The 15,828-nt window shown below is 36.8% G+C and overlaps 1 protein-coding gene across 5 annotated transcripts; it reads right to left on the reverse strand.

Moving 5' to 3' along the window:
• Nucleotides 1-7,371: 7,371 nt before the first annotated feature.
• LOC140826782 (uncharacterized) lies at nt 7,372-12,416 on the reverse strand. Of its 5 annotated transcripts, none has more exons than XM_073189283.1 (11): nt 12,270-12,416; nt 11,775-12,164; nt 11,141-11,355; nt 10,211-10,540; nt 9,843-10,050; nt 9,347-9,439; nt 9,156-9,247; nt 8,601-8,718; nt 8,377-8,462; nt 8,210-8,261; nt 7,372-8,102 (listed from the first exon to the last, which is right to left on the reverse strand). In XM_073189283.1, exons 2-11 carry the CDS (start codon nt 11,973-11,975, stop codon nt 7,587-7,589), a joined length of 1,911 nt encoding a protein of 636 aa, XP_073045384.1. In that variant the 5' UTR covers nt 11,976-12,164; nt 12,270-12,416; the 3' UTR covers nt 7,372-7,586. The 5 variants fall into 5 exon arrangements, with proteins under 5 accessions (XP_073045384.1, XP_073045383.1, XP_073045382.1 ...); XM_073189282.1 differs by having other exon boundaries at nt 9,843-10,035; nt 12,266-12,416; XM_073189281.1 differs by having other exon boundaries at nt 9,843-10,047; nt 12,266-12,416.
• Nucleotides 12,417-15,828: the final 3,412 nt, after the last annotated feature.

Consider the following 15,828-nt stretch of genomic DNA (forward strand, 5'->3'; position numbering starts at 1 on the left):
AACACAAAGTGATGAACAAAACCTTACCATTGAAGAGGAGGTGTTGCAGATCGGTAAACGGAAATTGGAGCATTGTCTTGTGGCTAAGGTATTCTCAGCCAAAGCCATAAATCGCGATGCCTTCGTAAACCAGATGCCACGCATCCTACAAGCGGCCAAACATATTGAAATTGGATCTGTTGGGGACAACTTATTTCTTTTGGACTTCAAATCCATGCAAGATCGAAATCGAGCGATCCTAGGCGGACCTTGGAACATTTTCAGAAATCTTGTCATATTCAGAGAACCCAAAGGAATGCAGACACCAAGCTCGATGAAATTTGATGATATATCAATTTGGGTCCAATGCTACAATCTGCCTTTAGCACTCATGCAGAATACGTTCCTGTACCAATTGGGCAATAAAGTGGGGAAGGTCGAAGAAGTGGATACTAGGGCAAACGGCTTTGCCATGGGTCGATTCGCTCGAATTCGGGTACGCCTAGATGTCACCAAACCATTGAAAAAGCACATCTGCATCTCAGATAACCAAGGGACAGAAGAGGTAATAGTTATCCTGGCTTATGAACGCTTGCCGGACTTTTGTTACAAGTGTGGAATCATAGGACATTCATTTCGAGACTGTGACACAGACCCAATAGAGAAAGGAAAGCTTAAGTATGGGGAGTGGCTGAGAGCGGCATCTAAAAGTGGAGGACATAACCACAAAAACTCTCCAAGTAAACGGGGTTCAGGGGAATCACACAGGGAATCTCCAAGTAAACTGAGAAGGAATACTACAACAGGTACTGGTTCAGGGGAATCACACAGTTCAAGTGACAACGACACTGAGGAATCTACCAGAATCACTCTTCAACTAGGACCACTGGTAGATAAGGTCAATGGAAGGGATTTTGGGACAATTAAAGACACTGCAGATGAGGGCTGGCAGGTTAACAATGTTTTCAACGGGGAGGAACATCCCTCACCCAATCAACGATCTAATGTTCAACAGATGGGTACAAACACTAACACAAGTACTCCCAGAATAAGCAAGACAATTAAAATGGAAGTAGCACAGAAATCTCCCTTACTCCCAAGCTCGGGGAAGGAAACCATGCCACAAAAGAAATGGAAGAGGAGAGCAAGAGAGAAAAGATATCAAACAGAGTCAGGTATCCAAACAAATTCTCCACCTAATCATACTACAGTGGAGAAGATAAGCTTGCCTAAGGACGACTGCAATCTCCCTCGCAAGCGAGCCTTCAATGATGAGATGGAGATTACTAATACAACTGAAACGGCGGAGGTTGTTACCAAGCAACCCCGCCGATCCCAATGAGTTGTGTAGTATGGAATGCCCGGGGGCTTGGGAACCAAAGGGCATTCCGAGAATTGAAGCGACTTATCGCTGAAAAGAGCCCTTCCCTCATTTTCCTCTCTGAAACGAAACTGAGGGAACACCAATGCACAAAGTGGAAATTATTGCTGGGATATGATGGACTTTTCGTTGTCAACTGTAATGGTAGAAGTGGGGGCCTAATGCTCCTTTGGAAGAACCCGTTTGAAGTTTCTATTAAATCCTACACTGAGGGACATATAGACAGTGTAATATCGCACTTAGATAAAACTTGGAGGTTCACGGGATTTTATGGACAGCCGGATCATAGTCGACGCCACAACTCTTGGGAATTATTGCGTCGTCTGAGCAACATGCATGCACTTCAAGAGTATCCATGGTTGATTGGAGGAGACTTCAATGAAATATGCTTTGATAGGGAAAAAATTGGAGGGCACCCTAGACCGATGCATCAAACCAGAGCCTTCCGAAATGTTCTCGATGATTGTAATCTTCAAGATCTTCATGCTGCGGGTGAGTTCTACACGTGGGTTAATCGACGAGCGGATGGGGACATCATTTTCGAACGCCTTGACCGCTACGTGGGAACCTTTGAGTGGAGACTACTTTACCCAGCAGCTAGAGCTCAAACATTGGAATTTTTCCACTCGGATCACCGCCCAATCCTTATTGAACTTGGGAGGACAGCTTCCAAGCACACTAGACATGGTAACATCTTCAGATTTGAATCCCACTGGGCTACAGAATCGGACTGCTTGGACACAGTGGTAAAAGGTTGGAAGAAAGAGGAGAGATCAATGTCCCTGGCTGACCGAATCAGGAACTGCACAAATGAACTCACTAGGTGGGCTGGATCTAGGTTTAGAAATATCCCTAAACAACTAAAACAGAAAAGGGAGCAACTGAATCGAATCAAGACACATGAACGATGGCATGAAGAGTCGAACCAAATTCAGATCCTAGAAAAACAAATTGAAGCCCTTGCAACCAAAGAGGAAATCTACTGGAAACAGCGTAGCCGGGTAAATTGGCTAACACATGGCGATAGAAATTCTAAATTCTTCCATGCTTATGCATCTAAAAGAAAAGCCAAGAATTTTATTAATGGATTGATGTCCTCTCATGGGGACTGGTGTGATGACAAGAACGGCATGTCGGAGCTGATACTAAATTACTTCGCAGAATTATTTACATCCACCACACCATCGGACTCAGACTTGAATAATGTAATAGATTGCTTGCAGCCGACAATAGATGAGGACATGCGAGCTGATTTGGACAAACCTTTTACTGCTGAGGAGGTAAAGAAAGCTCTTTTCGATCAACACCCAGATAAAACTCCGGGACCGGATGGTATGTCAGCTTTTTTCTTCCAAAAATACTGGGCCGAAATTGAGGAAGAGGTAACAGCAACAATCCTGGGTGTTCTAAATGAAGGAGATTCACTAGAGGGCTGGAATGAAACAGTGGTTACACTTATACCAAAAATTAAAACACCGATGACAGTGAAGGATTTCAGACCAATAAGCTTGTGCAATGTCTGCTATAAAATTGTTGCTCGAACTTTGACAAATAGGCTCCGACCAATCCTCAAGAAAACAATCAATGACTTTCAGAGTGCTTTTGTACCAGACCGATTAATCACTGATAATATTATCCTGGGATATGAGACGCTACATTGGATACGCAGCCGGAAAGGGGGAAAACAAAAATATGCAACACTGAAACTAGACATGAGCAAGGCATACGACCGAGTCGAATGGAAATTCCTTGAGAAAGTTATGGAAAAAATAGGCTTCTCCAGCAATTGGATAGAAAAGGTGATGAGATGTGTCCGAACAGTCCAATATACATTCTCTCTCAATGGTGAACTCACGGATAAAATAACACCTCAAAGAGGTGTGCGCCAAGGAGACCCACTCTCACCTTATTTATTCGTCATGTGTGCCCAGGGACTATCTAATCTACTCCTACACTACGAAGCTCGCAACCTGTTTTCTGGAGTTAAAATAGCAAACTCTTGCCCTTCTATATCTCATCTCTTTTTTGCAGATGATAGCCTAATATTCTTTAAGGCTACGGTGGAGAATTGTGCTGGGCTTCGCTTATGTTTCTCTCTATATGAAAAGGCGTCAGGACAGCTGATTAATTTTGACAAATCCGCTTTATCGTTTAGCCCCAATACAACCGAGGATGTTGTCAATACAATCAAAGGGATGCTTTCGGTCCGAGTTGTACAGGGACATGAATTGTACTTGGGTCTACCGACATTTTCTATCCGACAAAAAAAGATGCAATTTCGATACCTCATTGAGCGAATTGTGGGTCGAATAAAAGGGTGGGGTAGCAAGACATATTCAGCTGGAGGAAAAGAAATCTTAATCAAATCTGTTCTCCAATCAATACCGTCGTATGCTATGTCGTGCTTCCGCATCCCGAAATCCATTCTAGAGGCCATTGAAAAAGAGTGTTCGAACTTCTGGTGGGGCACGATTGATGAAAAGAAAAGAATGCATTGGAAAAAGTGGAACTCTCTATGCAAACCAAAGTGCTTAGGGGGTATGGGATTTCGGCAGCTGGAAGCTTTTAACAAAGCTCTCCTGGCGAAACAAATTTGGAGAATAATGACTATTCCGGAGTCTCTGGTTGCGAGAGTCCTGAAAGCGAGATACTTCAAGCACCAAGACATTATGAAAGCCACAGTCGGGAGCAATCCGTCATTCATATGGAGATCATTATTATGGAGTAGGCATCTGATAGAAAAAGGTCTCAGCTGGAGAGTTGGAAATGGAAAGAAGATTCGTACATTTAGGGACAACTGGATCCCTGGTTTCCAAAACCCATTGCAGGCACTACAAGAACAAGAACAATATATGTCAGTGAGTACCCTAATCCAGGGAGGAGAATGGAATGAATCATTGATTCATCAACTCTTCCCTCCCTATATTGCTGGTGAAATACTGAACATCCCAATCGCAGGAGAACAAAAAGAGGACTCAAGATTCTGGATACAAGGACCGAAAGGACGCTACTCGGTGCGGGACGGGTATAAGCGGGAAATTGGTTGCTATGAAGCCCCACCGAATTGCTCTGAATTACAAGCGAGGAGGTGGTGGAAATCCTTATGGGCACTCTCGATCCCACCGAAAGCCCGTATTTTCTGGTGGAGAGCATTGCATAACATAATCCCGACCGAGGTAAATCTCTTGGCTCATCATGTTCCAGTACAGGGACACTGTAAGCTCTGTAACTTTGGGTTTGATACAACTGAACATGCCTTATTCTGGTGTCCGGTAATGAAGCCATGTTGGAAAGGTACGACTTTCAAATCACTTCTCCAAAGAGCTCATAAAGCCGATATAGTGGATATTTTCATGTGGATGAAAGATCAAGTCAATCAAGAGGAACTTGAATCCTTCGCGATTCGCACCTGGGCAGTTTGGCATGAAAGATTACAGCTGTTGCACAAAAATAAACGAAACTTAACTAGTGCTGACACAGATTGGAGCATTCACCTGTTGCAGGAATATAAAGAAGCTCACAAAGCGACTGGTATTGCACCGACTAAAAGCTTACATAGCATAAGACGAAGGTGGAATAAGCCAGAGACCAACCAACTACGGCTAGAAACAGATGCGGCCTACAATGTAAACTCAAATTGGTTCTCGGTGGGGGGAGCAATACGTGATCATGAAGGCAAGATAGTACTTGCGTTTGGACATCAAATAAAAAAGTCCCCATCAGTTGAGTATGCAGAATTGGAAGCAATTCGAGAGGGCCTCAGAAAGGCGAAAGAACTCTCCTTACAAATTCAAGAAGTCACTTCGGACTCCTTACTGGCGGTGCAAGCAGTCACCTCCCCAGAGGAGGACTTGAGTTATACAGGTGCAATTGCACATGAAGTTCGTAAGCTACTTTTGGACCTCCACGGGATTAGAGTTAATCATGTGCGAAGATCAGCTAATGTAGTTGCACATTCCATTGCTTGTTTTGCTATTTCTTCCCCTGCTCCCTTTGTTTGGACGCTTGGGAACCTTCCTTTTTGGTTGGTAAATCTTGTATCCTCTGATATGATCGATTCTTAATAATATTACAAGTATTACCATCAAAAAAAAAACAATGCATATATTTTAATGATGATATATTTCTAAAATGATGCATAAATCTTAATATATATGTGAATGAATAGTGGAAAAATGAATACGAGTGGTGGGCCCAAATCCTTGAAAGCGACAAAGTTTTTAGGGCCTCACATTGTGAGTGGGCCGTATCAAATTTGTGGTTATTAAAAGGTTAGATCTATTGTAGCACTATTATTGGTCCACCAATGATTCGGCATCTATAAATTACCAAAAAAACCCCTCTTGAGCATTAAAAAATATATACCCTTCAAACATTTCTTTTCCACAAAAATTATTATGAAACCATCTCACAAATCAATTTTATGAAACAAATTTTCAATTTAATTCGATTCATGAAAAAGTATCATTTTTTATACCAAAAAAATTTACTTTTCTGGTTCAGTAGCGTGGGAGAGAAATGATTTTAATTTAGAGTCTTTGTGTAGATTTTGGGTAATTTGAAACGATGTTTCTTAATTAAAAAGTTATATTTTTTTATTTATTGGTATGATATACAAAATAAGATAAATAAATCATTATTAAATTTATTATGATTAGATTTCAAATTATTAAAGCCTATCCAACATGTTTATTGAACTAATTAATAATTTTTAAAATAAGTAAGAATAATTTTTAATATTAAATAAATAATCAAACTTAAAATATTTTCATTCATTTTAAGTAATTTTTTACAAAAATTTGCATCGAATATCATTAAACCATATAAATTTGATTGATTATAGGTTTTTATCGACTTTTATAGAATATATATATTTCATCTAGTCCACAAAAACTATATAGTCCACAAAAGTCGAATACAATTTACACGTCCGTTGAGAGAGAAACTCAATCAAGGGTATAATGAGAATTTTATGATTGGTTTCCCTTTTGCCATTCGCAATAAGTTAATCATATACAAGAAGTCGTTGGTTCCCAGAAGCTTGTGGCTTGGGCTTTGGTGGCTATCACTTTCGTAGGCCATATTTAATCTGATTTACGACCAAAACATCTTGTCTCAATTCCATTTTTTTTATCCTTAGCTGAGAAATAATTTACAGATCATCTTTCAAAAAAAAAAAAAAATTGATTGGGGTTGATGTTCCAGTCAAATATTTTTAAAATAATTTACTTATTTTTAAAAACAATCATTTTCTTTATCATTTACTTACTAATCATTAGTTTATTTTATCCTGCAACCAAACCAACCTTAGCTGAAAAATATTTTACAGATAATCTTTCAAAAAAAATATTGATTGGGGTTGATGTTCCAGTCACATATTTTTAAAATAACCCTTTTAACAAAATATATATATATATATATAAAGTTTCTGGTTTCGTCCTGGCCTCAGTCAACCCAACTTGTTTGTTATTCTAAGATCAACTAAACAAAATAATTGTATATAATGTGAGATTATTTTAAATGATTTATGTTTTTTTAAATAATAAGACAAGAAAAGATTCAATGGCACTCACGTATCGAGTGTTTATCTGGTTCTATAAAAATAAACATTTATTTTGATTTTTGTGAGAATATTTCTTAATTTTCTAGAGTAGGTCTCATGTGAGACCGTCTCACGGATCTTAATCCGTGAGACGAGTCAACCTTACTAATATTCACAATAAAAAGTAATACTTTTAACATAAAAAATAATACTTTTTCATGGATGACTCAAATAAGAGATCAGTCTCACAAATATGACCCGTGAGATCGTCTTACATAAGTTTTTGCCAATTTTCTATTCACAAACTTAACTTATAATTGCAATGGTTATTTCTAGATGGAGGTATAAAACCAAATATCCATTTAATAAGCTTTTATTTCTAATTTAGGGAAGAATGCTTCGAATTTTTGGTGTAATCAAATATAAATTTGTAAAATATCATTCTTGAGTTTTGATTATCTTCTAAACAAAATTATTTTTCAATAAATATAAATTGTTTATGACATTAAACAAATTGTTGAGGTGCATTTGATACAGATCGACTACAAGATGTAGGGGTGGGTGACGGACGTTATAAACATTAAATTGTATTATAGAAAACATAATATCAAATATCCAAATGGAGGAAAAAGAGAAAATTAGACGTGCATGATCTTACCAAAATGTAATATTTTGGCAATATGATCAAACGCAGTCCAAGATGGAGCACACAGCCTTAGAAATAAGAGAGGCTAAATTTTCAGTTCCTGAGCTAATCAATGTTTGTGCTTCAGTGACTTCTATCCTAGCTTCGCCCGGCTCAGACACATGCAAGACACGAGGACCATCTGAATCACCATCAACCGCTGTGTTTCCCACCGTCACGTTCACTCCTATCTTCTCCAATGCTATGAGAAGAGCATCCAAGTCAACTCTACCAAAACACTGCACCACTGGGCTATTTAGAGAGGACACGTCCTTGTTTCCAAGGTATAACCGGTGTCTCCCTTGCTCTACTACGAGTTCTCCTTTCAACCTTGAAAAATTCACGTCCTGCTTCTCAAGAGTTGTATAATGGAGCCTCGAGGCCAACTCTATGGAAATGTCCAATTCCGAGTCTTCTTTCATGTTTGGTATTTGAAGCGTTTCGTTTTCAAAGTAATATTGGAATGAAAACAAAGGTTCCGATGGCCAGGCATGTTGCTTAAACATCTCAGGAAACTGTTGTGTTTAGGGGGGGAAATGATGTTCTCAGATATCGAGGAACCAAAGGTATTTTATTTATTTGTCACAAAAAAAGAGAGGATATACGAATGAGATGGTATTACCAGTACATGTTTAGGTCGTAAAGTCTTTAGCAAACGCAAGGATTTGTGTAGCCTGAAAATAGGATAAAAATTGTGGGTCTGGTTAACGACGTAAAAGACAGCTCGAAGCAGTAATAATATGTTGTCGTTTTCTGGCTATTGAACAAAATGAACAGAATACAACTTACGGGAATCCGGAAGAGAAGGAACATTGGAGAACTTTCATTTCCATTGGCTTGAAAGGCAATAGAACCAAATTGGCATCGAAACCTTCCTGCGAATTACACATGAGAAAGTAGAATAAATAAAGCAAGAATGACACAAAGTCCCAACTTTTAGTTAAAAAGGAATATCTAATGGCGCATGGAAGATAAAAAAATAATGCTAAGAAGCATAGAATCATTGCAGGCACCTCCATAACAAGTAGTGAATTTTTATCATTACACCACCGTCGAATCAAATGAATAGCAGGTCCGAGCCGCAGATTCCAGTGAGGACAAAAGACTATGCAAGGTTCCTGCCAGGCCAATCTGTATACAAGGCATTAGTTGGGTCTAACAATGCAAATAGAAAAATTTTCTTTTTTTTTTAATCACGATTATCTAAAGTGTAAATCTAGGGGAGAAACATATCTAGTTCTGAAACAATACAATACAAGAATTACACGTGTCCAATACCATATAGCACCACAATAGCCTAATGCAACAAGACAACAGGAAAACATAGTTTTAAAATCTGAAGTTTCATCCCAATTTTATCTCATCAAAGTGCCCAATTCAAGACAACATATGAGATTTAACAAGCATTAATAAACCATCAGCTGCCAAGTTCACCCACTACCCAGACCTGTCTACCTAAGACCCACCTACCCGAAATAATGCCACAAAAATACTAAATAAGTAAACAAACAAATAAAAATTGGAAAAACACATTTATATCACTGCTATGAAAAAAGACAACTAATTACATTAATTTGGGTGAATAGATGGCAGAGAACAAATGGAGTCTTCCTTCTGTTAACATCTCCACATGAGAGAATAATGATTGGCCAGAGTACAACTGCAGAGTCATTTAATAGGGAAAAAAAATTGTATCATCTTGCTCATAAGTGCATTGAAGTTTGAAATTGCCCATAATATTAGTTTTAATTATGCACACCCGTTCCAATCGCTGCTGGCATAACCATTCTGGAATGATATTTGTAAATGCAATAAGCTCTTCAGCAACGGAGGAAACAAAAAATATAGGAACCTACAAAACCAAACGATAGTTAAAAACTGTGCAAGAGAAAATGTGTCCGGGACAAGAATAAAGCATGTTTCATGTACGATACACACCATATTCATCTATACTTTAAACAGCACTTTATGCTTGTATCAAAGTAAACAGATATCCATCAGCATAGACCTAGTCATTTTGCAAGTCTCGCATCCCAGAATAACCTAAAAGAAAATCTGGTAATACATTTCAAGTACCAACAATGCACAGACACAGAATTAAAGAAACTCTTAATAATTTATCATTTGGTACTAATACTATCAACTCAAGTTGGTGCACTCACATTTTAACTCCAAAGCATAACTGATCATGTACCTCATCATGTCTAACAAAACACAAAATTACTTTAATGGCTTTCCTGTCAAGGTGAAAGTACCTTCATATTTTCATATTCTAAACCAAGGGCAAATCGCTCCAACAGCTGCAGAATGAGTCCTAGTCGACCAATGGGAATAAGAACTGAACCTCCAGCATTTACAGAGTCCATGGAACATGAACATATAAAATCTAACCTCTCCATCTCCTCTGAGCGTTCACTGACACTAAGAAACGTGTCACTCGCTTCCGAACTGACATCAGCACTACTAAAAATGGTTACAAAGCCCAATAAGCGTAAAGAATCAAACGAGAAAGATAAAACTCCAAATTTTCCTTCAGTTACTAATGTGTGGAAGATTGATAATCATTAAACATAGCATAAGCCCTTCAAGAAATATATTCTACTGCAATTGAAAGGTAGAGCACCTTGAGTTTGAGAAGGCGTTGCCACTACCGCCAGAGCAACTGTTATCATCTTCAAGTTTCTCTGTATCATTGCAAAAACAAAAATCTGAAAACAGAGTTACATCATGTCTTTGAAGAGCCTGGTAATTAAAACTCATTGCTGTTGCTGACGAGACAACAGAACTTGAAATATAGGCTATGCTGCCCTTTGGGCCACTGATACTCCAATTACATGAGCCTATTTCCAGACCAGAACTAAAAGCTTTTATAATCAATGTGCCATTGTAACAAACTTCTTCAGCGTATTTAAGAGTCTCAATCTTCAGCATGCAATCCTTTACATCAGCTGCACTGAGAAGTATTCACATTACATCTTCAGAACAGATATGTCAACAGTACCATTATCCATTAAGCATTTTTATAACGTTCGAAGTCTTTGGAAACAAAAATTCCCATTTTGTTTTATCTGAAGTACAACTTGGACAAAATTTTCTCACTTTAGATAAAGAAATTTACTAAATATGTGCCATTTTATATCTAACTACTTCCAAGCTTGATTTTCTTGGGACTGACATCCAATGTGCTCATACCATCTTATATCCAACCCTTATCTTAATTTCAAACACTTTAACCCAGATTTTTCTCTAATATGTTCACTTTCTTTCTTGGTTTGGTAGCATTACTCTATTCGATGAGCTCTTGGTTTCGTGGATGAAACTCGAGAGATACTGCGATAGGACCCTAAAAATTACTTTAATTATTTTTGGAGGCCTTTTACAATCACAAAAAACACCCATCCCACTTTTTAAATTGTTCTTCCAATAATCATCCTCTCAAACATCTCATGGAAATAATGTTACTTTTTTCTCCATCTCACTTTCAGGATAGAATAAAAATATCAATGTATTCCTCCTCCAATCATCATCATTAACAAATAAGCACAAATTTTACCTGTACAATGGCATCCAACCACCGAATTCTGTCCCATCTGCACCTAATGCAACATCCTTCAATTCCAAAGGAAGAAATTCAAGTTCTTCCCATTTCATCCACTGAGGTGCACCAGAATTCTCAGGTCCATAAAATTGCCTAAATTCCTTGTGCATGGTAACTAAATCCTCCATCATAAGTTGTCCAATTCTGGCTGTGGCCTCAGTAACATACACCTAAACCAATCCAGAAACAAAATAAATCAAAAGTACAGCATCAACAAGAAAGGGTGAATGATAGATTAGACCACAGTCATACCATCAGGTATGCACATGATCTCTAAGCAGCAAAGAGTCTTAGCAATTGCTCCAACTCATAATCTGATTACCAGCCTTTTAATGAAGCAGGTTTACTGGTCATGAAGTGCGTGCCTTAAATTCTGATCGTACGCTTAAATGTAGCCAGTTTAGTAAGAGGTGATATGCCACGCAATGATTATTCATTTTTGCTTGTAGTTTTAAACTATCGGATATTAACGTCAACTTTATCAGCAACTTATTAGCATACATCAAATAACACGTGATGTGAGCAACACTGCAAACATTCGACCGTCAATAACTATGAAATGACCAACGGGAAACGGTATCTTGAATACCTTAGCTGAAAATTGTCGATTCCGAGTAAGAAACGGCAGCCCCATCATACCCATTGGACTAGATATTAGCACAACGTCAACAAAAGAAATGTCCCACAAAAGCAAGTCCTTCACAAATTTATAATACGGCTCGGCTTGAATTAAGCTGTTTTTGTCAAGCGGTTTGACGGTTCTTGGAGTCTCGGTTTCATTCGACTCCATATCAGCATAACTTACACAAGAACAGTTAAATTTTTCATCTTTAATCGTCGAAGCCAAATCCAAAGGCAGAGGAGAAAAGATCGCTAGAGACGAGAAATCAATAGGACAATCGAATAAAACCCGGAAACCGCAAATGTCCAAGATGTGACACGCTGGGAAGTAGTAGCCTTTGCCTTTATTCAAGCATGTCTGCAGTAAAAATTATTTCCAAAATCTAACTAAATACGCGCCCACAAAGGAAATAAAATTGCGCAAGAACACGAAAGAGATTGAGCGAGAGAGAGAATTACAAACTCCATGAATGAATATTTCCCGATGGATTCACGACCTTCAAGCGTCAGTAGCAAGTATTTTCATTCGAAGCTTTTAGAAATGGAGGATTATAGGGCGAATGACAGTAGACTAGGTGAGGAATATAAATATCCCCAAACTTTGTTATTAAAAGTTTAGGTCATGATAAAATCAGTTTTTGTCTCTAGATCATTTTTGTTGAAATAATATATTTGAATATTGAAAAAGTAATAGTTGAATATTTGAATGTTGAAAATAAGAGTTGTAAAGTTAGAAATTTGTGTGTGATGATGTAGGTAATGATATATTTTATTTTTGGATTATGTGTAATGAAACTCTATAAATAGATCTCTCATTTGTGAAGAAAATCACAATTGAGTAGAGAGAAAAATATTATAAAGTATGTAGTTTGGTAAATTTTGAGAGTTTGAGATTTTTACTTTTTACCATAAATTTTTACTTTTTCACAACAATTTTATATTTATCGTAAAAATAATATTTAAAGATAAATGAAATAAATATATATTACAAAATTGACGTGTAATATCATCTCTTATAAATTTTTATGTATAGGTTTTCTCAAGTACATCCCATATATTTGCATCATACATCGGAAAAGTTGGACAAACATTCAAGAGCAATTGTTCACACATCCGCTGATACTTCTCCAATTGATCAGTTGACCTTCCATCAGCCAATTGGCGGATAGCTGTCGTGCATTTTTTAATCGGCGGTAAGCCTTTTATTCTCGTTGCATTTTCCTTCTGTTTGAAACATCCATAATAATGATTTCCCAAAGCATTGACTATGCATAAAAATAAATATTTTTTCAGTCGGAATCACCATCGAAACATTTCATCGGTATACGTACTAGCTCATTAGAAAAATAATCATTAATACGTTGAGTGTGACCAGCGGCACGTTCCCTGTTAATTGACCTTCTTTTTTGTTCCCTTCTATAATAAATTTCAACTAATTCGGATAATTTACGTTGATGTTGAAGTATCACATGATCTGAACTTGTGTATGGCAATTCATTGTATCTTCGAGAATGTTTACTGTGTTAGATTCACTAGGATCTTGAGACAATGTGGAACAAAATCAATCGTTTAGTGTAAGAGATATTATAACAAATGCAGTATGGAGTATTATGAATACTATGTCTCCTATTTATATACTAGTTTGTAGCGACTAGTTTGTTAGAAAATTACAAACAACATTAAGTTTGTGAGAAAATTACTAACACGAGGATTCCTCGGACTCGAAAAAGTTGGAATCAAGATAGATATGGAGACGGAGATAGAACTCGAGACACGGATGGAAAGCCCACCTCCACCCCGCCTCATCCAGTCCTGTTGCCATCCTAGTCCGTACACCCCTAATCTTTTGCATTTATCATAACTTTCCAAACTTCTTATTTTCTAGCGTGTAAATATACATACTAGTAATTGAGCAATACATTCCGTGTGTGCAAAATTATAAGTAAAATATTATTTACAATCTAAAATAATCTGAGCGAAAGCTGATATTATATATTAAAAATAAATTTAAATGGACATAATTAACCATATATCGACACCTATCGTGGTGTAGCAGGTACCTCCCACTAATTATTTTTAGATTTTATGTGTGTAGATTTTGAAGGTTGGCGTATTTTTTTTTTCTCGATTTTGAATCTTTTATTTTTATTCTTATAATAAAAATTTTATTCTGAATTTATGATTTATCGCGTAAATTAAATGATTTGTTATGTGTACGTGGAGCCAATGTTGTTAATGCAGTTTGATGAATAAATTACCAATCAATTAGAGAATCGGTCACGAGTTCGGTCCGGACATTGTTCAAAAATCGTTTTACGGATCAAGTCAGTCAAAAAGAACATATCGAGTACCCGTTCACGATTTTTTAATTTAATTTTTTGTAATATATATAATTATTTGAATTTTGAACTTTATTAAAAATATTATTTTAGTAACAATTATTTGATTTTTAAAACATTTAAAAATATAGATTTGTATTATTTGTATACATATTTAAGATGTTTAGAATTTAAAATATATTAATTATTATTATTTTATATTATATAACAGTGTTCTAGTCTAATCATCCGGTTGAATTACTATTTAAAGTGGATCGATTCGATCATCGGTCCAATTATGAAATGTGCTTGGATTCATGGATTTACTTTGACAAAATATTTTAATGATGAATTTCAAATGACTGTGTATTTGAAATTCATCGTAATTAATATTATTAAAAATGCATAATCCTTCAAATCTATCCATCCAAGCACGTCAAAGAACTTGAAATCAACATTCTCAAATTCGTCAACTCAAATACAACATAAAAGATATGATATGTTTAATCAATTTATTTTTTAAAAAACAATTATACATATATGTGATTATTTAAAATAAAAATAAAAACAAAATGTGACCACACTGTTTGTGTGATTATTTTGGGAAAAAAATATATTAAAACGTTACCACTTTTCATTGGTTTTTGACAGGCACCACCACAATGGAAGATGGGAGGCTCGAATAGGAAACGTCTTAGGAAACAAATACCTTTACTTGGGAACATACAGTAAGTTTATTTTAGCATTATTATTCTAGTATATATTTTTATCACATTTATTTTGTGTCCATTGTTGGATTAATTTAAAAAATAGTCCTGGTCAAATTTTTTTTTAAAAAATAACCTCCCATGTAGTGTACCACGTTATATTTTTAAAAAAAATTTGACCAAGCTCATAAAACAAAACAACCCGGCTGTTGGATCTATAAAAATTAGGGTTTTTTTCACGACCTCTCCTGTATTTAACGTATCTGAGACATACATTCAATACATGTTATGTTAGGGTCGTATCATGTGTAGCGATAGCGAAAATATATTAGAATTATAGGATATGTATCAATCAAGTGATGGGCAAAACGTTATGCATGTAAGTTTAAGAAAGAGAATGCCCTATTTCCATCTCTCCACCTACGAATCCGCTTAATCTATGAAAACTTGTATCTATGATTATATACAATGCCGTATTTGTTAATTTTTCCATGCGCGAAAAATTTGTGAATTTTTTTATTCGAAGGAGCGACTATCTCATCCCGCGATTCTTCAAAACCCGCTAATCATGTTTTTAACGACCCCCATATCTAGTCTCCGATCATCATACCAATGCTAGGTGATTTTTTAAGGAATCATATTATTATCCAAAACTCATATTAATATTGCACCAAGGGGCTGCCATGGTAGGAGCTTTATAATGGACGTTTTTCCAAGGATTTTAGAGTCCTTAGGGAACGATCAAGGGTTGGACATAACAGGTAGCAAGAGGAACGAAAATAGAGTCCTTGTGGACTAGGGCTCTTCGGCTAGAAGTCCTTGATGGCCACAGCTTCTAGCTACTGTTAGGGTATGACCAGAATACCTAAAGGGGCTGTAGGATGGTTAAAGGGGAGCTGCATGATGCTAGGTTCGAAAGGCTAGGTGATCGCGTGAGGAAAAAGGGGAGCCCCGCATGCCTTGTGATGGGTTTGGGGGGATGTGGGTTTTAGGCTTC

Source organism: Primulina eburnea, chromosome 3, assembly GCF_022965805.1.
Source record: "Primulina eburnea isolate SZY01 chromosome 3, ASM2296580v1, whole genome shotgun sequence".
NCBI classification, from domain to species: domain Eukaryota; kingdom Viridiplantae; phylum Streptophyta; class Magnoliopsida; order Lamiales; family Gesneriaceae; genus Primulina; species Primulina eburnea.